Source organism: Podarcis erhardii (genome assembly GCF_964252035.2).
Source record: "Podarcis erhardii genome assembly, chromosome: 15".
Classification (NCBI taxonomy): Eukaryota; Metazoa; Chordata; class Lepidosauria; order Squamata; family Lacertidae; genus Podarcis; species Podarcis erhardii.
Genome location: NC_138505.1, coordinates 24,544,827 through 24,570,042, shown reverse-complemented (window position 1 = coordinate 24,570,042; position 25,216 = coordinate 24,544,827). Strand labels below are relative to the sequence as shown.

The 25,216-nt window shown below is 45.1% G+C and overlaps 1 protein-coding gene across 3 annotated transcripts in view; it reads right to left on the bottom strand.

The window, feature by feature from the left end:
- Positions 1-23,442, bottom strand: part of OSBP2 (oxysterol binding protein 2) — a 152,474-nt gene extending 129,032 nt beyond the window's left edge. For 2 of the 3 annotated variants that reach the window (XM_081841794.1, XM_081841795.1), the window contains exon 1: positions 23,107-23,442. In XM_081841794.1, the coding sequence (XP_081697920.1) occupies positions 23,107-23,420 (314 nt within the window). In that variant the 5' untranslated portion in view covers positions 23,421-23,442. Of the gene's footprint in view, positions 1-1,471; positions 1,537-23,106 lie in introns of those variants that run through there. The other variant, XM_081841796.1, reaches the window with a different exon arrangement.
- Positions 23,443-25,216: the final 1,774 nt, after the last annotated feature.

Sequence of the window (25,216 nt, the reverse complement as noted above, 5' to 3'; positions counted from 1 at the left end):
AGCTAGCTAGGCACTAAATGGCTACTTAAACCAAGGTTACAGTTGCTAAAGCAGAATGCCTTGTTGCCATTTTGTGGTAGGATGGCTCCAAAGTCTTATTTTTCAAATGATGGACTGACTGTGACTGAATCTCAGTTAAACATGTGCCTAGTATAGATTACTTAAGAACTTTGAGAACTTAAAGAATTAAAGACACTTGGTCCAGGGACAGTCCACATATATACTGTACTGACCTACTCACACCTCTATTTTTTTAATGGTGACTGCCCCCGCTCAGGCTGCACAGAAAAAGCATTTTGTTTCTTGAAATTCATTCCAATTGTGCGGATAAAATACAACTGACAGAATTCTACAAGATGTGGTATTAGTGTGTGCAAACAGTCAAGATCCAATGATCTGCAGGCACGCAGCTCCAGATGGTGGAGATGTCGGCAGCCATCCTGGCGCCCAGGCATCTTCACTTGGCTGCAAGTGGTCGACAGACAGGTGCAAAATGCGCCTGGCACCTGGCTAATTTCTAACACTGATCCCTTGAAGGCTGCTTGAAACCCAGCCTAGAGTTGATCCAGGTGGACGTCACCCCACACTGCTATTCCCCCTAAAGAAGCCTTCACCAATTTAGAACCCTCCAGCAGTGTTAGAAACTGAGATATGAAAGCTAGGTGCTAAATGGCACCATACATCTAGGTTATAACCACAGCAATGGAATGTCTAGGCATGCTTTTTTAATAACAAGAATACAAAGCTGAAAACGAAGGAACTGCAGCTTAAATATTATGTTCATTTTTCCCATAGTCTAGTCCAGGCACGTCCAACAGGTAAATCGTGATCTACTGGTAGATCAATGGACGTCTGTGGTAGATCACTGGCTCTCCACACAGAAGCGCAAAAACTTTGACTCCCCCCAAAAAAGCTCAACAACTTTGAGCTGAAAGCTGAACCCCTAAAACACGGGGCTTTCCTCCCCCTAAAAAAACTCAACAACTTTGAGCTGAACCCCCAAAAAACGGGGGTAGATCACTGCCAGATTTTAATTCAGAAAGTAGATCACAGTCTCTTGGGAGTTGGTCACCCCTGGTCTAGTCCTTCCCCTGCCCACCCCCTTAATATTCTTAAGAAGGTCTCTTCACCAGTCTTCAGAGAGTAGATGTAAGTGGGGAGGCAGAAAAAGGTCCTCCTTTCCTACCACTCTGCAGTTTTCATCTGAAATCTTAGGCATAGTACTGCACCCAGAACTCAGAAACTGCTCACGCTAATGAAATTCCCTATCGTAAAATGCACCTAGAACAATGGGAATTTGTGAACACTGCCCTCCAGATGTTTTGGACTACAACTCCCATCAGCCCACAGCCAGCAAAACATCTCAGGACTTCTAGAAATCTCAAGTCTTACAGAAGAGAGTAGATTTTGTGATTCTGTTACTGTCCTAATAATACAGTTTCTGAAGACACTCGGCAAGCATCTGACCCACCATATACCATCCTTGGAAGCTGCACTACACATAAGTCCTTCCTCTTCCATTGGTCCTAGGCAAATCAGAAACTTCCGGTGTGGCCTCATTCTCTCAGTCCCTCTCTTACATGCAACCCGAAGTGGCCTTGAGCCCAAGCGCTGCCTCTCTGAGACTCCCACACACCCAAGGCAGAGTGCTTTGCTGTGTTTCTGATCAAGCCGCATCACATGATGACTCAAGGACTCCAAGCAATGCTGCATCATGGAACGCATCTTTTCGTCTCCAGAGCCACAGAGTAGGATGATTAATAGCCTTGGAGGAGAAGCCAGGTGCTCAGATACACTTACATCGACAGGCGATGCATGTCCTAGTTTCCCTCTCTCCAACTGAAATGAAAAATGCAGGCACAACCTCTGAAAACAAATTGTGCCATGTGGCTACTCAAACAAGTTTCGAGCACCAGACTGCCTATGAATCAGAACATAACACTGTAAGAACAGCCCTCCTGGATCAGGCCAATGGTTCATCTAGTCCAACATCCTGTTTTTACAGTGGCCGCCCAGATACGTGTGGGAAACCCACAAACAGGGTCTGAGCACAACAGCACTCTCCCCGCTTGTGATTCCCAACAACTGGTATTCAGAGGTATACTGCCTCCAACAGTGGAGATATAACAGAAAGCTTAGCTGATATCACAACATCCTCACTACCAGCGCTAGAAACTCAATTTTATAAGATAGACACGACATGGCTCCTTAAACCAAGGTTACGGTTACCAAAACGGAATGCCTACTTGCCATTTGGGGGCAAGACGACTCTAAGTCTTATTTTTTTAAGGATGGGCCAACTGTGATCAATTCTCAGTTAAACACCTGGCTAGTTCAGATGACAACCTTGAGCTAGGTTAGGAGCTTTGAGAACTTGAAGAAGAAAAGTCACTTGATCCAGGGACAGTCCATATATATTGGCCTATTCCAACCTCTTTTTCTTAATGCACCTGCTCAGGCCACACAGAAAAAGCCATTCGGTTCAACAAATTCATTGTGATTGTACAGATAAAATACAACTGATAGAATACTATAGGATAGGATATTAATGTGTGGAAACAATCCAGATCCAATGATCCCCATATGGTGGAGATGTCAGGCACCATCCTGGCACCCAGGCATCTTCACTTGGCCACAAGTGGTCGAAAGCTAGGTGCAAAATGCGCCTGGCTAATTTCGAACACTGCCCACTAAACTCCTACCACAAGCACCGAGGAGCACAAAAGGAGATTTATATACAAGACAGCAATGTGGGTTTTGCAGAATACTTTGAATTTCATGCTGCTCAAATTGCACTTTCACTGCTCCTCCCTTTGCTGCACAGTGCTGCCTTGGAGTTATGTGTGGACAGTTGCTTTGAGCTTCTCTGCAAACAAACCGCAAGCAAGAAGTCAAGGTCTGCCTGGGGGTAAACAAACCACAAGCGCTGGTTTGCACATAATGCAACATCCACAGCTGTTGTTTCCTTCCAATTCAGAAAATAGAGTTTGTCAGGATTTGACCAGCATGCAGGTAGGTAGCATGCTGCTTATTCATAGTCAGCCATAGTTTTCCTAGGATATGGTTTATCATTATAGGTGAACATAGCTATTCAACTTGGTTCTTTGCTTAATAAAAATATTGTTATTGTTATTATGTTGTTATTGTTATTACAATAAGTGGTAGAGTTCAGAAGGGGGCAAGACAAGACAAGACAAGACAAGACAAGACAAGACAAGTATTATGTAGAATCAAACCAAATAAAAAGAATGCATGAGCTGGTGGCAACTGGTTCAGGCTGGGGGTTACAAAAACAAAGGCCTGCTGTGCTTATTATAAAAAAGGGCAGCCTGAGTTGGCCCACCTACATGCCCAAGTATCTTCGAGGTGGGGTTGAACTATTCCTAACCCTGCAACAATTATTCCCGGAATGCAATTTTGTAAGGCCAGTGCTTTTAAAACTAAGTATACATTACTTCACATGCATTTTAAAGTTGTTGGCATCCATTTTTCTTGAGAGACCATTAATGGAGTGTTCCTCTGGGGGTGATGTCAAACCGCTGCCTTAGCAGCACAGACATGATTTCCTTGGGGCGCAAGCCTGGGCAGTGTGTATGGAGGTCCCTCCTTTTGACCTCTCTGATGTGGTCCAAAGGAAAGGAAAGCAATACGTTTGGTACCAGCTTGGCTACAGGAGTTGCCAGAAGGAGGCATATAGGGCGTCACCCAACCGTCTTAAGGATGCCATTCTGGATTTGTGTAGGTTTTACTCCTTGGTCTTTTCTTCTCCTGAAGATATCCCACAAGGCAGCGGAAATTTAAGGTCAGAGTTTTCCTTCTCTGAGAGGGGCTACCTTTCCCTGGTGGACGACCCACATCGGCCCCTCACTTCCCTGTGCAAAAACCGTCTTCTTTACCATTGGAGCCACTCTTGGTCTTGCCAGCTCAATCTGCCAGAACTTGTCTTTGCATGCAGGGGAAAGCCCCCAGTTCACTGAGGGTTTGAGACCCATCAGCTACCCTCACCAGGTTTAACTGGCCAGTCGAAGCCAAATGTTCTACTATGACTGTTACAACAGATGTAATTCCTAAATTCATTGTTTGAATGCTGTTAGTGCAGCGGCTCTCCACCTGTGGGTCTCCAGATGTTGTTGGACTACAACTCCCATCATCCCTGTGCTCTGGCCTTGCTAGCTGGGGATTATGGGAGTTGTAGTCCAACAACATCTGGAGACCTGCAGGTGGAGAACTGCTGCGTTAGTGGAAGAACACATAAAAAAATCAAGTGCACATCATAGCTCAGGGTCAGGCAACATGGTGCCCTCCCAATGTTGCTGGACTCTGACTCCCATCATCCCTGACTATTGGCCATGCTGACTGGGGCTGACGGGAGCTGGAAGTCTAACGACAACTGGAGGGCGCCACGATGACTACCCATACAGTGGTGCCTCACAAGACGAAATTAATCCGTTCCGCGAGTCTCTTCGTCTAGCGGTTTTTTCGTCTTGCGAAGCAAGCCCATTGACGGCTTAGCGGATTAGCGCTATTAGCGGCTTTTAGCAGCTTAGCGGCTTAGCAAAAGGGGGGGGAGGGAAAAAACCCCGCAGGAACTCGCAAGACATTTTCGTCTTGCGAAGCAAGCCCATAGGAAATTCATTTTGCGAAGCACCTCCAAAACGGAAAACCCTTCCGTCTAGTGGGTTTTCCGTCTTGCGAGGCATTCGTCTTGCGGGGCACCACTGTATCCTACACTTTGTAGATTTTACATTCACAGAATATTCTTGCAGCATAAAGCAGACAGAGGAACATTCTGCACTTTTATTCCTAGTTATTGGATTTATTTCCTGCCAAAACAGCCCAGGGCAGCAAGCAAGATCCACCATTTTTAAACAAAACAAAAACATTCTGAAACCGTTAACACATTCTAAAACCAATTACACTCATCTAAAGGCAACTGCGGTCAGAAACATTTCGAAATAAGTTTCAGGTAAAAAACCCACATCTTTCTATCAAGGGATCTGGGGGTTTGCCAGGGACAGTATCCGTCAGTCACCAAAGGTCTAGAAATGTTTTCCTAGTGATGAAAACGGGGCACTTCGCTAGGGAGTCATTCCATAATTGGGGAACTACCAGTCTCAATTGCTGAAGACTTCTTTTCCCCACCTGCGAACTGCTTTGACCACAAATGCAGTATATATAAAAAAACCTGATTATGCCATTCTGCCCTTTTCCCCTGTGTGGCTGATGGGGCTCCAAATTGTCTCTGACAATCCTGCTGGTCTTCACCACCACATGTAGCAATTATATTTTTATAACTTGCTGATCCAGCAACTCAGCTGAGAGAGAAATAGGCATGTATTTATATTTGCACAATCGGCTTCTGGTTGACAGTGCTGTAAAAGTAACACAGTGAGTTTTTCATTTTACATTTGCGTTTCCATTCCTCTGGCAGAATTATTAATTTGTATGGGGCTTTGTCTTAAAGAACAAATATTATAGTAGCCACACCAAGACCTCGTCTAAGTTCTCCAAAATTATGTTACAGCAAGATTGATAAAAAAGAAACAAAGAATGTTGAAGTAACTTAAAAGCCTTAACTAAATATCCCAGAATGCCAAATTAAGTTTTTCAATGGTTCTGTGTAAACTCTGGTGCCTCTGCCTCTCCCACAACTTGCAAAATGAGAACAATGCAAAAGAAAAATAAAATAAAATCATACTCAATTTGCTTAAATTGCAAAGTTGCAGTGGGCACTTTATAGCAGAGATGCAAAAAACGCATAACCTTAAACAACAACTTATTCACTATCCTCTTCAAGTATTCTTACAAAAGCTCAAGCCACAGTAAGTTGGTTGATCTTTATAAGGTGCCACAAGACTCTTCATTGCTGCAGCTGTCAAACAAGGCTGCTTTTCTTATACATGCTTATGAAAATAAAATGCACACCAAACATCTTGCAGGCTGCTAACTTGTAGACATACTTACAGCATCATATTAATCTCATCGCTGCTTAAGACACTCTTTCCAAAACACATCGTGTTTAAGACACTTTTTCCATATAAAGCAGAACATCCATAAAACAAATTTGCAGAGTTTACTGGATTTATTAATTTCTGAGAAAAATACAGCTCATTCCTGTAGTTTTGCCAAAGGCAGATCTAGAGTCTATTGCAGCCTTTTCCAACCTGGTGTCCTCCAGATGTTTTAGCCTACAAATGCTATGAGTCCTACTTAGGGATGGTGAGTGATGTAATCCAAAACATCTGAAAAGCAGCAGATTGATTAAAAGTTTTAACACCACTGGACGTGACTTTACCATTATAGAGTTCACACTGTCCAAGGGCCACTTCAGCATCTACTGCAGAAAATGTTTCAAGAATACCATAGGCCAATACAGGGCTAATCTGAAACAGCTCTATAAATTCACTTCCCTCCTCTCCCTTTTTCAGAGAATTTCCACCATCACTATAGATTGCACAATCTTGTGCGCACCGACCCCTCTCGCTCTCCAGGCTTCAAGGACAACCGCCTAAAGCCTCCAGAGTGCGGCGGGAGCTCCTGCTGCGCTCCAGAGGCTTCGGGTTCCTTTCGCTGAGGGGTAGGTGCCCCTTCAGCTAAGGCGCAGCGCCCCTTTAGCTAAGCGGGAGGAGAAATGGAAGGGGCTCCGTTTCTCCTGCCGCTTCACTGAAGGGGTGCTGGACAGCGAGGGGGAGATTTTTTTTTTCTTGTTCTCCCCCTCTAAAACAAGGTGCGTCCTATGGAGCGAAAAATACGGTACTTTGCTCCACAACATTAAAACTCACCTGTCCCTTGCACTAATGGGCAGAGAACTGAATATAGCCCTACTGTTCCCTTGCAAACGAGGGTGAGAAATCATGGTTTGAAGTGGGTCTGCATTTCCCACCCACATGAGCTCTTCCATTTATTATCCATTATTATCCAGTCTATATTTTGGTAGAGGAACATAATGAAGAGAAACTATCGAATCTTCACATTTTCTTGATGCATTCTTAACCTGTTCTGTGCCCAATATCTGCTATCATTTGAACCTTCTCTTCATATTGCATTGTTCTATTTTATCAGTCCTTGTTGGACCTAGACATATAAATATATAGGAATATGTATGTAGACTGCTTCACTTTTAAGCAAATGCAGTGAAAGCTGCCTTAACAACAGACCAATAAGCACACTACAGTTTGTTCACACCAAGCACTGGGATGCCCCATTCTGGACCAACTGTAGTTTCCAAAACATTTCAAGGGAAACCCACCTAGTGAGAATGTTTAATCCAGGACACGAACAGGGTCCCTAGCACCCAGGAGTGCTCCAACAAGACATAATCAATTTCTCCCTCATAGCTCCTTTGTCCTCATAATCTCAGTGAAGACAAGAATTTCCTGTTCATTCAAATGAGTGCAGAGTTGCCCTCAAGTGTGGGCTTTTTTTCATGGCCACTGTATGCCTGAGCTCTATGTGCGTGTAGAACGGTATAGAAGGGAAATTCCACCTACCCAGTCACAAAACAAAGTCATAAAAATGGGCAGAGCAGGAGACTTGAGAGCAAAACATTCTTGGGGGAAATGGGGAGGGGGGAGGCAACTAGCCTCTTCTACATGCAGTCCACAAAAAACAATCAATGCACTGGCTATTTTTAGGATGCTTCTGAGAAATGCACCCTTTTCCTGCACCTTTTCCATTGTGAACCCACCTGCAGAAACCTTCCATTATAAAACTTGTCACCACTTTTGCAGCAGGGGCAAAAGTCCCATTCTGGGACAGAGCTATAAATGACAAATACAGTGGTGCCTCGCAAGACGAAATTAATCCATTCCGTGAGACTCTTCGTATAGCGGTTTTTTCGTCTTGCGAAGCAAGCCCATTGACAGCTTAGCGGATTAGCGCTATTAGCGGTTTAGCGGCTTTTAGCGATCAGCTGTTAAGCGGCTTATCAGCGGATCAGCTGATAAGCGGCTTAGCGGCTTAGGAAAAGGGGGGGGAGGGGAAAAAACCCGCAGGAACTCGCAAGACATTTTTGTCTTGCGAAGCAAGCCCATAGGGAAATTCGTTTTGCGAAGCGCCTCCAAAACGGAAAACCCTTTCGTCTAGCGGGTTTTCCGTCTTGCGAGGCGTTCGTCTTGCGGGGCACCACTGTAAATGTTGCTTGTAGACAAAATGCAGGCAGTAGCATATTCATCCTAAAGAATTCTCTTAACCCATCTTCAGTGACAGGTGCTGGTGTGGTTGCTCAAGAGTAAACAGGCAAGACTCCGACCTGTCTTTTCCAGGCTTTATTCTTGGAGCAAACTATTTACAGTGAAGAGTGTCTTAAGTTCATGTCTGGCTCAATCACTAGCAGAATCTGGGAGTGGTCGGTCTTTGTACCTCCCCCAGCATAAAAGTCACCCCCAGCCTTTTCCGCCCCTCCCTGCGCCAAAGCCTACTGCGCAGAATGGGTGCTGGCAAGGGCGTACTTCCCGCCTCTCCGGTTTGCTCAGGCTCGGTCTTGAGCTCTCCCTAGCATCCCCTGGTCCCTGCACCTCTTCTCCACTGGAAGTAGGGCTTTCCTCCTCGCTGGAAGAGGAACTGCTTCGCAAGATTTTCAGAGGCTCCCTATAACACAACTGCCCTTCCGTCTCTCCCCTCTGAGCTGATGGCAGTTCCCTGACATTCAGGTTAATGTATTTGAAATAAGTCATCCAATAGCGCATAAGCTCTGGGCTTAAGCTTCTTGTCTCATCTCAAGTACTTGGTTTATTAAATGGAAACTGACAGATCATGACTGTCAAATATGAAATTAAGTTTCCTATACAAAGGACTGCTGTACTGTACAACAGAGCTCAGAAGGAGAACCCAATTGTGGGAAGCTGCCATAAATGTTGCCCCTTCCAATGTCTCCAAAAAGCAGTGGAAATTAGGGACAACGTTAGCCTTGACCAACCAGGTGCCCTGCTGCTGTTTGAGGCTACAAAGAGCCCTCACTACAATTACATCTGGCTGCCGGCCAATTTGAAGAATGTAAGTAGAATGAATTTCATCCATTTACTTTCCAGTTTGTTCATAAAAAAGTATTTATATTACACCATTCACCTAAAAAGTATTTATTTACTCGCTTACATTTATAATCCGTCTTTCTCCCATCATGGAATCCACGGAGGCCTACATGTGGTTTTCAGGCAATCATCTATCCAAGCACTGCCTAGACCTGGACTACTTAGATTCAGCAAGGTGGTCTCCTATGTGTCATTCAAACTATACTCTGGGACTTCAACAAGAATAAATGTTGAGAAAGCATTTCCAAGCAGAAACCCTGAGCACCAGGGCAACTTCAAAACTTGCATAAATAAGGAACAACTAAGAAAAGGGCATGTTGCTCTATGACTTTTTTTTTCTTTTTAAGCAAAATGTGGCAATGAACACTCATCGCTTAGCATGCATGGATGATTTTAAGGGTTGGTGTGCTGCCAGCAGCCCATAAAAATGTACTCTGTGATCCTGGAGATAGTACAGAAACATCCAGCTCCACCTATGCCTTATAATGCTTCCCTGACAGCAGCATCAGAAGAGGGTTCTGGTAAGAGGAACCAGTTGCCGCATTTCTCATGAGTGACTCCATGCCCACAGATGTAAGCATTCCATTGCCCAAATCATCTTTCCCACAGCAATGCCTCAGCAGCCTCATCCTAAATTTGACCATGCACAAGTTCAGTTGCTGCAGCCCTGGTTGCTTCCTTAGCCTCCGCTTCCAGATATCGCCTCTCTTTTCCTTCAAATCCCTCCTCAGAAGCAGCCACAAAGCCACAAAGCAGTGATGCAGGGTGAGAGGCTTAAGAAATCAGACCACAGGGTCCACCTGTCTAACAGGCTGGCAATGGCTCTCCAGGGATTCAGAGAAGATTCTCTCCCCGCCTTACCTGGAGAAGCCAGGGACTGAAGCTGGGATTGCCTGCATTTATTCAATTTATACACCACCCTTTATCCAACACATTACAGAACATCAGTGACAACAAAACATAATAAAAAGAATACTGACAGACAGCCTAAAAATAAAATAGTCATCATAATAATAGTCCTCTCTTTCACACTTTTACAGGCCATAGATTATTTAATAGCTATAGGATTGGGTAAAGAGGAATGTTTTTCCCTAGTTCCTAAAGGCATAAAATGATGGTGCCAGGCGATCCTCTTTGGGGAGAGCATTCCACAATCAGGGAGAAAGAGCCCGTTCTCTTGTTGCCATCCTCACACAGCACAGAACCTATATGGAGGGAACAAAGTGAACTTAATTCACTGACACACTGTTTTCATTGCACAGCATCCCCTTGCACACTCATCTCTACTCATTTCAGAATGAAGCTTCCACAGAACGAGAGTACAGAACAGTCTCCTCCATCAACACACACACACACACACACACACACACACACTCTCTCTCCAGATGTTTTGGACCACAACTCTCATCTGAACATAGAACATGACACGGTGTAGGCGCAGTTTGCTGCCAAACAACAGCAGAGCTGCCAAAATCAATCAGATTATTGCTCTTGGTTTCTGGCAATGCAGAAATAAGGACTCAAGTAAGCAAACACCACTGAGCAGCCAACCGTAATGCTGTATGGAATACAAAGGTGGGAAACCTCAAGCTCTCTACATCTGGCCCTAGCCATTCTTTGTCTGTGCCCCCACTTCACAGGACACTTCACAAATTTATAAAACATTTTTAGCAGTACAGTGGTACCTCGGGTTAAGTACTTAATTCGTTCCGGAGGTCCGTACTTAACCTGAAACTGTTCTTAACCTGAAGTACCACTTTAGCTAATGGGGCCTCCTGCTGCTGCCACGCCGCCAGAGCACAATTTCTGTTCTCATCCTGAAGCAAAGTTCTTAACCTGAAGCACTATTTCTGGGTTAGCGGAGTCTGTAACCTGAAGCGTATGTAACCTGAAGCGTATGTAACCTAAGGTACCACTTACAGATAGGTAGCCGTGTTGGTCTGCCATAGTCAAAACAAAACAAATTCCTTCCAGTAGCACCTTAAAGACCAACTAAGTCAGTTCTTGGTATGAGCTTTCGTGTGCATGCACACGAAAGCTCATACCAAGAACTGACTTAGTTGGTCTTTAAGGTGCTACTGGAAGGAATTTGTTTTGTTTTGACTAAGGTACCACTGTACAAAGTAAAAACAAAATGCAAAATGTAGAAGCTTTTTTTTAAAAAAAAAAACTTCTATAAACTCTGAAATAGTAAAGCCATTTAGAAAGTATAAAAATATTTAACATTGTTTCTAAGAACGTAAGAAGAGCCCACTGGATCAGGTCTGTGGCCCATCCAGGCCAGCATCCTGTTCTCACAGCGACATAACCAAATGTCTATGAGAAACCCTCAGAGCACAAGAGCATTTCCCCACCCCATCCCACCCTGTTTCGGTTTTCAGCAACTGATATTCAGAACCATTACTGCTTCCAGCCATTGTACATTCTACAGAACTACAACTAAAATCCCATATGTGACTAGGTCACACCTTGAGGATAGCCTTTGATAACACCTCCTTCTTGCCTGGATGGTGAAAGGAGGGATATATGCATACGAGTGTGTATGCTTAAGGAGTGTGTGGCTGGAAAAAAGTCTACTGTACAAAGGTACAAACCCACTTCAACTCCCGACTCTGTCCATTATTTGCATGTGGCCCCTGGAATGTTCCCCATGAGGGAATGTGGACCTCCGGCTGAAAAAGCTGCTCTTCACCCAAAACAGAACACAGACACACATTCTTGAAATTCAGTCCGCTTGTGTTTAATTTCTATGCTTAAGCTAACAAGAGAGTCTACTGTTTTGGTAACACTTAACCAGGTTGTTTTCCAGAACTGACAACTTAATTCCACCTACTCAATACACTGCTCAAAAGGACTAATTTCAATGACTATGAAGTTAATGGACTAGGGTGGTAGCTCTGACATGAATATATATGCATGGCAGCTTCATGAAACTTCCGAGTCTAGTTCCTTGAGTAATTCTTTGTCCAAATCATGGATCATAAAATTGTCAGGTTGGAAGGGACACCAAGGGATGCAACAATGCAGGAATCACAGCTAAAGAATCCCCAACAGATGGCCATCCAACCTCTGTTTACTTTTGTTTCACTTCTTCAAAAAGAATACAAAAGCAAAAGTAACAAAACAAAACAAAATTTCCTCTTAGACTGAGAAAAAGAAAGAAATGAAATTGTTGGTACTGGGTACCAATGCAGCACTACCTCGATTTTCCCTCAAGCACTAAACTAGGTCGAAAAAGATATTTGGTCAAATATTGCCAAAGCCCTAACATACATACTCTTATAAGCAATTGTTAAGTTAGCTATTACTGTTAAAATGAAATTTATTTTTCTTTAAATTACAATGAATTGTTGTAGTGTTCTTGGTCAGGATTTCTATAAATATGAATGATTCACTCAGCTGTTGTTCTTTGGCTTCTATCCTAGAATACCAGGATCAGTCAGCCTACAGTTACAATTTTTTAAAAAAGGAAATAGTTGGATAGCTCAGTTGGTTAGAGCGTGGTGCTGATAATGCCAAGGTCACAGGTTCAATCCCCGTAAGGAACAGCTGCATATTCCTGCATTGCTGGGGGTTGGACTAGATGATCCTGAGAGTCCCTTCCAACTCTATGATTCTATGATTACAAAAGCAAAGCAACATGAAGTCTTGTTTAAAAAGAAACACAGTTCAGTGGTGGATCATCTGTTTTGCATGCATAAGGTCTCAGGTTCAATTTCCAGGTAGGGCTGGAAGAAACTTGTATCTGAAACAAAGATCTGCTGCCCGTCAGTGCAGAAAATATTGAGTAAGATGGACCAATGATCTGACTCAACAAAAAACAGCTTCCTGCATTCCTAAGTCAGGCGTGAGAACCTATGATCCGTCCAGAGATGTTGCTGGACTGCAAGAACTACTCATTTTTAATGCATTTACTTTACTCACATTTACAGGCAAAACCTTCTTTAAAACATGCTCAACATTCTACACCCTGATTCACATGTTACGCCCCTGAGCTGAGGTGTATTATGTTGGGAAGATTAATAATAATGAACACTGAGGGACCAAAAAACTCTGAACATATGGAAGAATGGGACGGAAGAAGGTCAAATGTGTTTCTAAGATAGGTACTCCCATGAATGAGTTCACCATTTACCCCCATTGAAGTTATGTAACATAGAAACATCTTGCAAAGTTTCCCAGTGTATAATTACGGTTGCTATGGCAACATGTTTTTATATGAATTTTAGTACGGAACTGGTAAGAACCACAGCAATACAATCCTTGCCTTAAGAGACAGAAAGGGAATAAGAGGCACCTAAAATTGTCCACAGTCTTGTGGGCACCTTGAAGACTAACCAATTTATAATGGTGGAACCCAGCAGTAGTCAACCTGAAGCCCTCTCAAATGCTATTGGGTGTCTTCCATAATCACTGATGGAAGGTATTCAGCAGTTGGCCATGTTGGCTGGGGGTTATACCAGTTAGCAGTCCAAAAATGCCTAGAGGGCATCACATTTGCTACACCAAGCATAAGCTTTCATCAACAACAGTCCACTTTTTTCATAAGTTGCATGAAGAGCTCCCTTGAGATGCAGGTAAATAAATGTATACCTGGGTGATGACATGGTAAAAAGCAAGGTCAGGGGAAAATGAAATGCAGAAAAGTACAGATGGTTATTGTTTAATTACATAACACTGGTAACTCAAAGAACAGTTTTCTGATACAGACACCCTAGCATTGGTTAGCCAATTAATACACATAACTGTCTCCATTCAATTCACAATGCAATGTAACCCTTGGTGTTTTGTAATGCACGAGTTTCCAGTTTCCCTTTGAAGCTCAGTCTCTAAAAACACCATGCTAACTGAACCATAACCACCATTCATTCTGGTCAAAAGGGGACAGAACTCATGCGTGTAATAAATATTCTGGTGTACAGTAGGAGATCGTGAACTGCAGCTCTTGGAAGAAGGCCACTTCCTGATGCGAGGCTCCCCAGTAAACAATTGCTCACACTGCCTTTTAGAACATCAGTGACAGGCCTTGCAACGTAAAGAAGGAGGACACACCCTGTCACAACATCCCCATACGTGGCTGCTGCAACCACATCTGATCTAGGGTGGGACTCCCACTCTCATCAGTCCCTGCCAGCATGACCAATGGTCACAGATTATAGGAGTTGTAGCCTAACATCTAGAATGCACCACAGTGACTATTCCTAATTTAAAGAAATAAAGGCTAGACAGGAGCTTAGCAAAACTGTAAGTTTCAAATGAAAGATTGCTTTGCAAGGGCACAGCATTAGAAATTACACTACAAGGCACTGAAGTTAAAATATCTCTGTGATTGTTAGTCTACAAACAAAGCCCCTTTGTAGTTTCTCAATCCAGCTGGCAGGCAAGTGCTGGTCACATGAAACCAAAATGGGGAGGTTTCCAGGACTACATTTCAGGCAGAGTGGCTGTCTTTGTAGTCAGCGGCTACTGCTAAACGCTGACCTGGTTCACGTGTCATGTTAAACAATTGATAAAGTTTACCTATGGTATAAACACAAATGAGCAGCATGCTCGAAAGTCCCCCACTTTGCACCTCCCCTAGGCCAGGTGAGGTCGTCATGCACCAGGAGCAACAAACCATAAAACCACAGCTTATCATGTTATCTGAACCCAGGCTCTAAGTTCTGCTCTGAGCCCCATCCAAGTTTCTGTCATTGGCTTATAAAATTCTAATACCTTGGGGTCCCAATGTACATGACAGAGTGCATCAGCCTCTCCATTTAGGTCAAGTATAGCCAACATGGTGCCTGTCAAACGTTGGACTACAATTCCCTTCATCCCTGATAATGGGCCATGCTTGTTGGGGTTGATGGGAGTTACAGTCCCAGAACATATGGAGGGCACAACAGTGGCTACTCCTAATGTAGCTCATGGGAGAAGGTTCTTCTTAGGGCCTTACTAAGTGGACATCCCTAAGGAAAATGTCCTGGGTTGAGGGCCTTCATCATATGAGGCCCTTCTCTATGTGCCCGCTCCACTCCTAGGTTTGGCAACAGGAGTATGGGGCTTTTCAGTGGTGGCTCTCGGTTGGTGGAATGCTCTCCCCAAGGGATGTTTGCCTGATGGCACTACAATTACATAGCTTTAGGTGCCAGGCAAAAAGCATTTCTTTTTTGGCAAGCCTTCAGTTCTTAATTAGCTGTGGCCTCCTTGAGCAGGTGGCAAGTTTTACTCCTGCCTTTAAAAAGAAGGTTGTCTTTTAGATTTTTCTTTTCTTTTTCTTTTATGCCAGTTCTAATGTGTGTGTTGCTTTGTTTATATATTGTAGGTCATTTTGAGTTACCTTGGTTAAAAAATGACCAATAAATTTAAATAATAATAATAATAATAATGAAACACTCATGCTCACAGCCTACCCCAGGCTTATGTTTCTCATTTGTGGTTGTACCAACTTGGATTTGCCTGCTCTCTTGCTGCCATGTCACAGATTTTGCCTGATTAATAATGCACACTTCTACCAAGGTCTTGTTTCAATTTTCTGTAGCGTATCAAGCACATATTGCAATGCTGCCAGGGTGCATGTACTTGCTTGTCAACATTTGGCAAGTTGTCCGCTATAAATACTATCGCAGCACATTCTTGAATTTTTGCAAAGGCAAATATAGCTGCACTTGAGGACATTAGCTACGCGGGGCCAGGCACAGCTGGAGGATTCCTTCAAGGACTGCAGTTCGCACGAAGGACGTTTCTTAAGATGAATTATACAAAATAGTTCCAGACAAAGTCAACGTGCTGCTTATTGGGGTTCTCATTTCAGATGGCTATCTGAGCTCTAAATCATGCTGCTAAGTTCACTGACATTGTGCTTGTGTGAGATGCTGTTCTGTAAGCAACACTACTAATCGAAGACCCACCCAAACAGAAAGCATTATGAAACTTTCCGTGGAATATGATTGGTTAATAAGTTATGGGTGAGCTAGAGGAGTAGCGGCACTCTCCTTGAGTGAGAATAAAAAGGCTAGTTAGACTCTCTTTTTTCTGTTCACCTGATACACTGACGACGCGACAGGAGTCAAGAATACAAGAGTCCCACCTGCATTTGGCCAGTGGGAAAGACTTCTGAAAATCTCCATCAGTTGCAGAGATATTGACTTCACTGGGAAATATTTCAGCTGGTCTATTGGGTTAAATAAACTGTGTCTGCACTCTTTTGCATTTCCTTGTTAACAAGGCGTTTTACCTCCCACACACCAAATTTGCTGTAAATCATGGTGGCTAATCTCTTGCTGAACTACAACACCCCTGGCCCTTGGCCATGTTTGCTGGGCCTGATGGGAGCTGAAGTCCAACGCCACCTGGGAGCCACAGGTTTGCCATCCCTACTGCCCAAAGAAGGGTGCTTGTCCCAATGCATTATTGAATTAAGGTTTTCAGCAAGCACTATAGAAAGCCACACAGGAAAGAGGAACATACAGCTGCAATTCAGCAGTGTTGACTGATGCTTAGAAATGGCAGCTCTCGATATTACCAAGTGTGGCGTAGTGATTAGAATGTCGCACTAGCAACTGGGAGACCAGGATTGAACTCCTCACAGAGGCATAAAGCCACCTGGGTGATCCTGGGCCACTCATTGTATCTCAGCCTAATCTACCTCACAAGGTTGTTGTGAAAATAGAATGGAGAGTGAGAAGCACATATCCATTTTGAGCTGTTTGGAGGCAAGGTGTAAATGTAAAGATGAGTATAAGAACAAATTGCTCTGGGCTTCCTGCATTTTTCTTACTTTCCTAGCTACAAAGTTCTGCCTATTCAGAAAAGGGAAACCAACATGATCAAGGAGCTGGAAAAACTCCTATATGAGGAAAGATTGCGGCATTTTTATTTATAGAAAGAACGAACAAGAAGCTGCAAAACAGAAGTGTATACAATTATCCACGGAGAAAGTGGGTAGAGAAAGGTATTGCTCTTTGCCTCATAGCACTAGAACTGGTGGATATCCAAAGACGTTGAACATTGGAAGATTCAGGACAGGCAAAAGAAAGTCCTTCTTCCTGCAGCACTTAGTTTAACCATGGAATCAGCTCCCACAATAAATAGTGACAGCCACCAGTTTGGGCAGCTTTAAAAGAGGAACACAGGAATACAAAAAGGGAGGTGAGAGGAGGTCGATGAAACAAGGGTATGAAAGACAGAGTACTGAAATGGTATGATGTATGTTTTTAAATTGTTTTTGTTTTGTTTTGTTTAGGTCAATGTGTCAATGTTGTGTTTTATATTGTTTATATATTGTATTGTATTGTTTTTCCCCTTTCTTATTTTTTTTTCTTTTTGTCTTTTTTCTTCTCTTTCTTTTTTGTAAGTTTTAAAAGTAATAAATATTTTTATTTTTATTTTTAAAAAAGAGGAATACAGAATACTTGGAGGATACGGCCAACTATGGCTACTAGCCACAATCGGCATACTCTGCCTCCACAGTCAGAGGCAGTTTGTTTCTGAATGCCAGCTGCTGGAAAAACTAAGGGTGTGGGGAGAGTGTGGCTGCTGCTCCCAGGTCCTGCTTGTGGGTTTCAGGCTAGCCACTGCGAGAACAGGATGTTGGACTAGATGGGCCACTGGCTTGATTCAACACAGCTCTTCTTATGTTATTATGACATTCTATGAAAACAAACCTGTTTACATTTGCTACTCAGCTCAGGGAAAGGTCATTCTCAAACCAGTATGCAGTCTCAATAGTTAATGCTGGCAATTTGATTAGCAGCAAAGCAGTGTTCTCTCACCTAGTGTGTGTGTTAAATGGGAAAATAGCTTGGGGCTCCGTTCTGTACAGGTGGTTTTTGATTTCCAATGCATCTGAAGTGTTGACCAGGAACACTTTCTCTATAAAACATATTAAAGCCCTGCAGGACACAATATGTATGAAAGCTTGCGCTGTGTTCTAGGAATCCTGCCTGGAGAGCAAGGATTTTCACCTGAAGTATCAATAGAAGTTATTAAAGGCTAGTTGATAAGTAAGTTGATATATTTCTTTCTGATAAAAACTTTTTATTGCTTTTATCTATCATGTTCCTGGACCTAAATACCGTATTTTTCGCCCTATAGGATACACCGGCCCATAGGACGCACCTATTTTGGGGGGGGGGGGAATAAAGAAAAAAAAAATTATTCCCCGCCCCCCCCAGCCATGGGGGAAGCTCGAGCTTTTAAAAACGCACCTACCATAGTTTTTAGAGGAGAAAAGGATATCTGCCCGAAGCGCGGGGCGCTCTGCTTCAGCGCACCCCGCGCTCCGGGCAGCAGGCTGCTATCCGCAGCCTAGGAACTCCCACAGGGCTCCCTAAGCTGCGGATATCTTCCCGAAGCTCGTCCTATAGGGCGAAAAATACGGTACTTCAGCTATGAAAGAAACAAGATCATGAACTCACTGAAACAAATAATTCATGGGGAAATTAATTCATGGGAAACCCAAACTGGAAGAAAGCTATTGCAATTTGGTCCTGCTAGCAGGGCTTCCAGAGGAGAAACTGGTTGGCCACTGTAAAAGCAAGATACAGGGCTAGATAGACCTTTGGCCTGATCCAGCAGGGCTCTTCTTGTGTTATTGACGCAGGGATGCCCCTAAAGCTGTCAGACAGAAAACATTCCACAAAATTTTATGCTCTCACAAATTACACTAGGTGCAAAAGCAATAAAAGGAATACAATCAGTAAAACCACATTCATGTGAGATACCTAAATAATATAGTAGCAGAATCAGGCTTAAAAACTGACTTTATGCATCACATCTCTCCACCTCTAAAATCCTGACAAAAGATATGCTTCTTCACCTGTCACATTTGTTTTGGTCCTAAAGTTCATCGATTCTAATGGTTCTATACTCTAAGTCAGTGTTTCCCAACCGGTGTTCCGCGGCACACTAGTGTGCCGCGAGACGTTGCCTGGTGTGCCGTGGGAGGGAGGCGGGCGAGTCGGGCGGCGAGAGGCCTTAGGCGCCCTGCAGAAAGGCGTCTTCTTTGTGGGTGGGTTCTCCCCCCTCCCTTAGCGCATCGTATTTAGTTGGGGATTCTGGAGAGGGGGGCGGGGGCGCGCTGGCCCCGAGCGGAACAGACGCGCCGTCGTCCCCACCTCCCTCTCCTCAGTAGCTCCGAGCCGACTGACTGAGGGTGGGACGCAGCCAGCGGCTTCCTCTCTCTCTCTCTCCGCCTCCCAGCACCGCTTTTCCCGAGGCGGGCGCGCGCCTAAGGCTGAATGGGAGCAGCCTGGAGGCTTGGCGGCCTCTCAGCGGCTCATGATGGGCGTCCCCGAGGCGGGAGGTGCTGAGCAGGGGCTCTGCGAGAGGGCGCGAGGGATGTGTGGTGGTGCCTGCGCGCGCGTGACTTAAGAGGGCGACCTGCTGCCTCTCCTCTCTCTCCCCTCCTTCCCCTCATGGGCACGGAGTCCCCGGCACAGCTTGGCGCTACTACAGCTACAGCTGCTGCTGCTCCTGCTTGGATGAAGGTGGCTGCTTCTTCCTAACGCCCAGCCTCTGAGGGACCGCAGTCTCCCGCCCTCTTTTTTTTTTTTTTTTTTTTTTTGGCGGGATGCTGAGGTAAAGGATCCCCTCGCGCGCGGGCGGGCATCTCTTTGGGCAGGGCGCGTGTGGAGGCTTAAGGTGGGGAGTGTGGAGGGGTTGCCGCTTGCGAGGGGAGGGTTCATATTGTATTGGGCTGCGGTGTGGGCGACACGGCTCTCCAATGGCCAGCCCGCGGAGGAACATTGAGTTGGAGCATTTCGAGGAGAGGGACAAAAGGCGCGCTGAATAAAGTATTTTATAATTTTTCATATTTCTGTTTACTTACTATTTCATAATAAAGTAATTATAAAATACTTTCTTTGTGTTTATTTGATTCCTATTAAAGAGAGTTACTTTATATATAGTCAATATAGGCACAGAGTTAATTTTTTAAACATTTTCTAATGGTGGTGTGCCTCGAGATTTTTTTCATGAAACAAGTGTGCCTTTGCCCAAAAAAGGTTGGGAAACACTGCTCTAAGTAGGACTAATATCAGATACAACCCATAGCCACACAAGAGTGTAGCTGTTAAGAACCATTTCTACCCCAAAATAGAGGTGCAGGGATGCAAATTCCCCTTGACTTCTCTCTATCACAAACAAAAGCCATTAGTGGTATATGGAAAAAGCAATCAGCCACCTGAAGGCAGGAAGTTATAAAACTGTTCAATGCAGTCATCTTACAAATGCTGCTTATTCCATTCAACAGGCTTAGGGAAGCTTACAACACAGTACTAAAAATATAAGTATCAACAGAATAAGCCACTGCTCCACACCAAGCAAAGCCTGAATAAAAGCAGCTTGAAATGTCTGGTCTATGTTATAAACCTGTCATTTCACAATATAAAGTGGATGGTTTGGTGCGAATCCAGAATCTAAGAGTCTGTGATTGTTTCCAAGTAAAGTGCAACATATTTTTCCACCCACTGATCCAAAAGTGCTAACACATGAAGCAAAGCAATGAGTAAATGAGTAAGTTGACTTGAGCAGCAACTTGAAGATGGAGTAAAGTCACCTGACAACGTTAGCCAACCTTACCTGTGCCTGTTATCCAGACAACCCAAAGACCGCAGACAATTTTATTGATTCTGTTCAGTTTTAACATTTGTTGCGGATGCCACAAGAGCACTACATGAACTGAAAGGCAGGATATAAATATTTAAGCAATAATTTGTTATTTATTTCCTTTCAGACTTTGCCTATACAATACTCATTTGGCTATTTCACAAAAGTAAACTAGAAGCATTCTTCATTCAAGAAGTTTTTGGAGAACCACTGCCAACATGCATCTGGGAAGACAATTTTCCTGTTGTATAAGAAGCCTTGCGTTCCCAGCAGCCGTCACTGGTGCAACAGGAAACAAACTTGTATTTAAATACTTATATCTGACAAAAGAGTGCCTATTCTTCTCACACTAAGCAAGAAGACAGAACAATACCAGAGCTCTTTCCAGCCATTGCAACTTTCTACTAAAGGCCTAGAAGACCATAGTGTGGAAATGACCACAACTCCAAAACATAAAGAAGGCACCAAGTTTCCAAAAGCTGGACCCACAGCTTCCAACCTAACCTTTCATATTACAAGAATTCAGAAATTCATAAAGCATTAAATTGATTAAGTAGTACAGTTTTACACTGGAAGTCGAACGGAATCCATTCCACTTCCAAAACATTCGGAAACCAAAGTGTGGCTTCTGATTGGCTGCAGGAAGCTCCAGAAGTCGTGGCGGACATTCGGCCTCCAAAAATAGTTCGCAAACTGGAACACTCATTTCCAGGTTTGCAGAGTTCAGGAGCCAAAACATTCAAGAACGAAGCTGTTTGAAAACCAAGGTACTCATTAGCAAATTAGGTTAAACTAAGCCTAATCAATAATTGAAAGCAGTTCTCTTCTTAGGCAAGAAATTAGCATGGCAAAAGCATTACCTGCAGAATCTTCTATTCTTATCAGAGAGAGAACTATCACTACCATCTGAATTTCATGGTCTTTGTCTCCATTGTTTATAACCCATTTTTCCTCTGTGTGCATCTGACCAAGTGAGCTTTCACCCAAAAAGCTTTATGCCACAGATCTCTTGTAAGCCTGTTTTTGCAAAAACAAAAAATACCCTTTCTCTAGAAATTAAGCACAAAGATATTGCTAACTATTTGCTCCCGTCTTCCCCGTTCTCATTGTATCCTCCCCCCTTTTTTCTTGTATTTGTTTTGTTACCCTGCCACTCCCCTCCCTTCCGTTTTCCCAGCTGCTGAAGCTTAGACCATAAACTCCTGCAGGCAGGAACTAGTTTCTTCTTGTTACTGTTATTGCAAAGTGCCTTCACCTGAAGCGCTAAAAACACCAGGAATTTTCAGGATGATCCCTCCACTAACACAACTGGTACTCTGACTGCAGCTACTAATTCAACAGACAAGAGACCTACATTGAAGGCATGTTTTACAGTGTGGTGGGACACACTACCACATGCTGCTTGTAGAAACTGCACTACTCCATCTTTCATTTGTCACAATTCAGACAGTAGCTGAGCATGCAGGCAAACACACACAGCGTTAACACAATTTCCCAAAAAGGTATAGGAGCCTGCCTTATACTACACATCAGATCACCTAGCTCAGTCCTGTCAACACTGACTGACAGCAACTCTCGTTTCAGTCAGGGGTCGTTCTCAGACCTACCTGGAGTTGCTGCTGGGGACTGAGCCTTGGACCTTTTGCCTGCAAAGCACACGCTCTAACAGTGAGCTGCCTACATCTCTTCCCCTATCAAAGAAGGCAGCTTTATATGGAGTCAGGTCATTGGCCCACACAGCTTTGCACTGCCTACACTGAGTGGTAGCAGCTCTCCCAAGATTTCAGAAAGGGAGCTTCTCCTAGCCCTACCTGGTGATGGCAGGGATTGAAGCTGGGACATTCTGCATGTAAAGCAGGTGCTCTACCATTGAGCTATGGCCTTTCACTATACTGAATCCTACATTGTAGGGGGTTGAAATAGATGACCCTCGGGGTCCCTTCCAACTCTACAATTCTAGGATTCTATGAGTCAGACACATTGGTCCATCTAGGTCAGTACTGTTTGCACTGACCGGCAGTGATTCTCTGGGATTTTAGACAGGAGTCTCTCCTAGTCCTACCTACACAGGCCAGGGATTGAACCTGGGACTTTTTGCATGCAATTCAGATGCTCTGCCATCGAACTAAGGATCACAGATACACTCTGGGTGGCAGGTTGTTGCTCGTGAGTTTTTGGGTGTGGGAGCATCAGCAGTATTCGGAAATCAACTGAGTTACTGTAGCAGCTGCACAGCACCCATGTCACACGACCAAGACCCCCTCTCTCGAGTGCTATACATTAGACAGTCAGCGTTACCGTAATACTACTAGTAACGGGCCGCGTCGACTTCTCCTACCCCCTAGTCTGCGGCAGCGCAGTACTCGCGCCCCCCACAAGCGCCTGCCCCCCTCCCTTCATCAACTACCACACTGCCCCTAAAGTTCGCGCACTCACAAACGTTAGCAAAGGAATGCCCGGGCAAAAAAAAAGTGTACCACGGTACCTGTAGTAGCTGAGCAGCCCGTTGCTAAGCACGAACCAGCGGCGCTGGTAGCCCTTCAGGTAGTTGGTCCACTTGAAGAGCCAGCCTTTGTACGTGTCGGGCCCGGGGCCGGCCGAGGTCGGGGTGGTCGCGGGGGTGGAGGGCAAGGGCCCCTCGAGGGTGGTGGCGCCGGCCAGGCTCATGGCGACCAGGAGGGCGGGGGGCGGAGGAGGGCGGCGAGGGGGCTGCTTGCAGGCCAGGCAAGGAACGGCGCTGAGCAGGGAGACCAGCCCGCGGGTGCCGGCGCTGCACAGCGGCGCGGCTGCCTTCCCCATAGGCGACGCCGCCGCCGCCGCTGAGGCTGCGCCCGGCCGCCCCGCCTCCTGGCTGCTTCGCCTCAGCGCCGCCGCCAGGGCTAGCGAGGGGGCGGGGCCGCGGGACACGTGACGGCGGCAAGCCGCGCCCCTCCGCTCCTGGCCATGTGACGCGCCACCCCACCCGAGGGAGCGGCGTGACGCGGCCGCTACGACAGCGGCGCCCCGCGTTCTGTTCTTTCCCCTCTCCTACGGCGAGGGCGCCGAACGGCTCCCGGATCACGTGCGCCTTGTCTGCGAGGCTCGTCGGGCTGCCGGAGGGTCGGAGATCTCGCGGGAGTTGTGTGGAAGGCGGGGGGCGGGGAATGGGAAGGGGGCGGGGCCGGCAAGGCGCCAATCAAGGAATAGGGATGGGGACGCCGCTTGATTAGAATAAAAAAAAGGCGGGAAGCTGCTCGAGGCTCAACGGTTCGCTGTCCAGGTGGAGGCGCCGGCGGCCATTTTGGCACGCTGTTACCTCAGATGACAGGGCGGCAAAAGCTTCGTCTGGCGACGTGGCCAGGACGACGCAAGGGAAAGCTTATACAAAAAAAAAAAAAAAATCGTTATATGTTATTTATTACTCATTTATCTATAAAGAGCCCTAAATCCAGTCAGTTTTAAACAAGACAGTCGCTGCCCTCAAGGTTACAATCTAGAAAAGGGAAAAGGAATGCAGTCTGGAACGGATTAATCCATTTTGCACTACTTTCTATGGGAAAGCGCACCTTGGTTTTGGAACGCTTTGGTTTTGGAACAGACTTCCGGAACAGATTAAGTTTGAGAACTAAGGTACCACTGTACTGTAATCTGTTCTGGAAGACCGTTCGACTTGAAATGTTCGACAACTGAGGCACAATTGCCAGTTGGCAAAATCCGTAGAAAAAAAGTGGAGAGATGCGTCTCAGAAGCCGTTCAACTTCCGAGGCACGTTCAAAAATGGAAGCATTCACTTCTTGGTTTTCGGCATTTGAAAGCTAAAATGTTCGGCTTCCAAAGCAGCATTCAACAACCAAGGTTCCACTGTACATGAAACACACATCTAAACTGTGCTGAACTGTCACTCCATCCAGACGACACCTGACTGCATTTTCTCACACCGTTTTACAATTCTGCAAAACAGAGGTGTGGTAAAACGTGTATGTGGACATCTGCCACTACAGATGTTGTTGGGGGATCTCATCAGAGAATCCTTTGCTAAGGCTGCATCCTAAGGGTCAAGGTAGCACAATGTACCTGGAGCTATCCATGGTCCTGACTGCTGATCCCCAGAGAATGCCGCGGCCGAGTCAGCAGGCTTGCCCTGCCCTGACTTGTTATGTCTGGGCTTCCTTCCACCTGAATCTGTCCAACTCAGCCTGCCTCACCCCTTGGGAGCCCCAAGTCCCAGCTACAGGATTGATGCAGGAACTGAAGGCCAGTCGGAAGAAACAACTGCAGGAGGGGTCACTGTTGCTTACAGTAAGGGGACAAGGTGGAAAGGAGATTGGCACAGTGCAAATGTGCCAGCAAAGCCCATCCAGCCCGGGTGTCTTTAATAGAGGATTAGACAGATTCATAGAGGATAAGCCTATTAACAGCTACTAGCCACAATGACTATAGTCTGCCTCCATGGTCAGACACAGTAATGCTTCTGAGTATCCGCTGCTGGAAGCCACAGGAGAGGACAGGGCTCCTGTGATTGGGTCCTGCTTGACTGTGAGAACAGGCGCTATACTAGATGGCTCATTGGGCTTATTCAGTGAACTTTGCTTATTATTTTATTTGGCACATGCTGA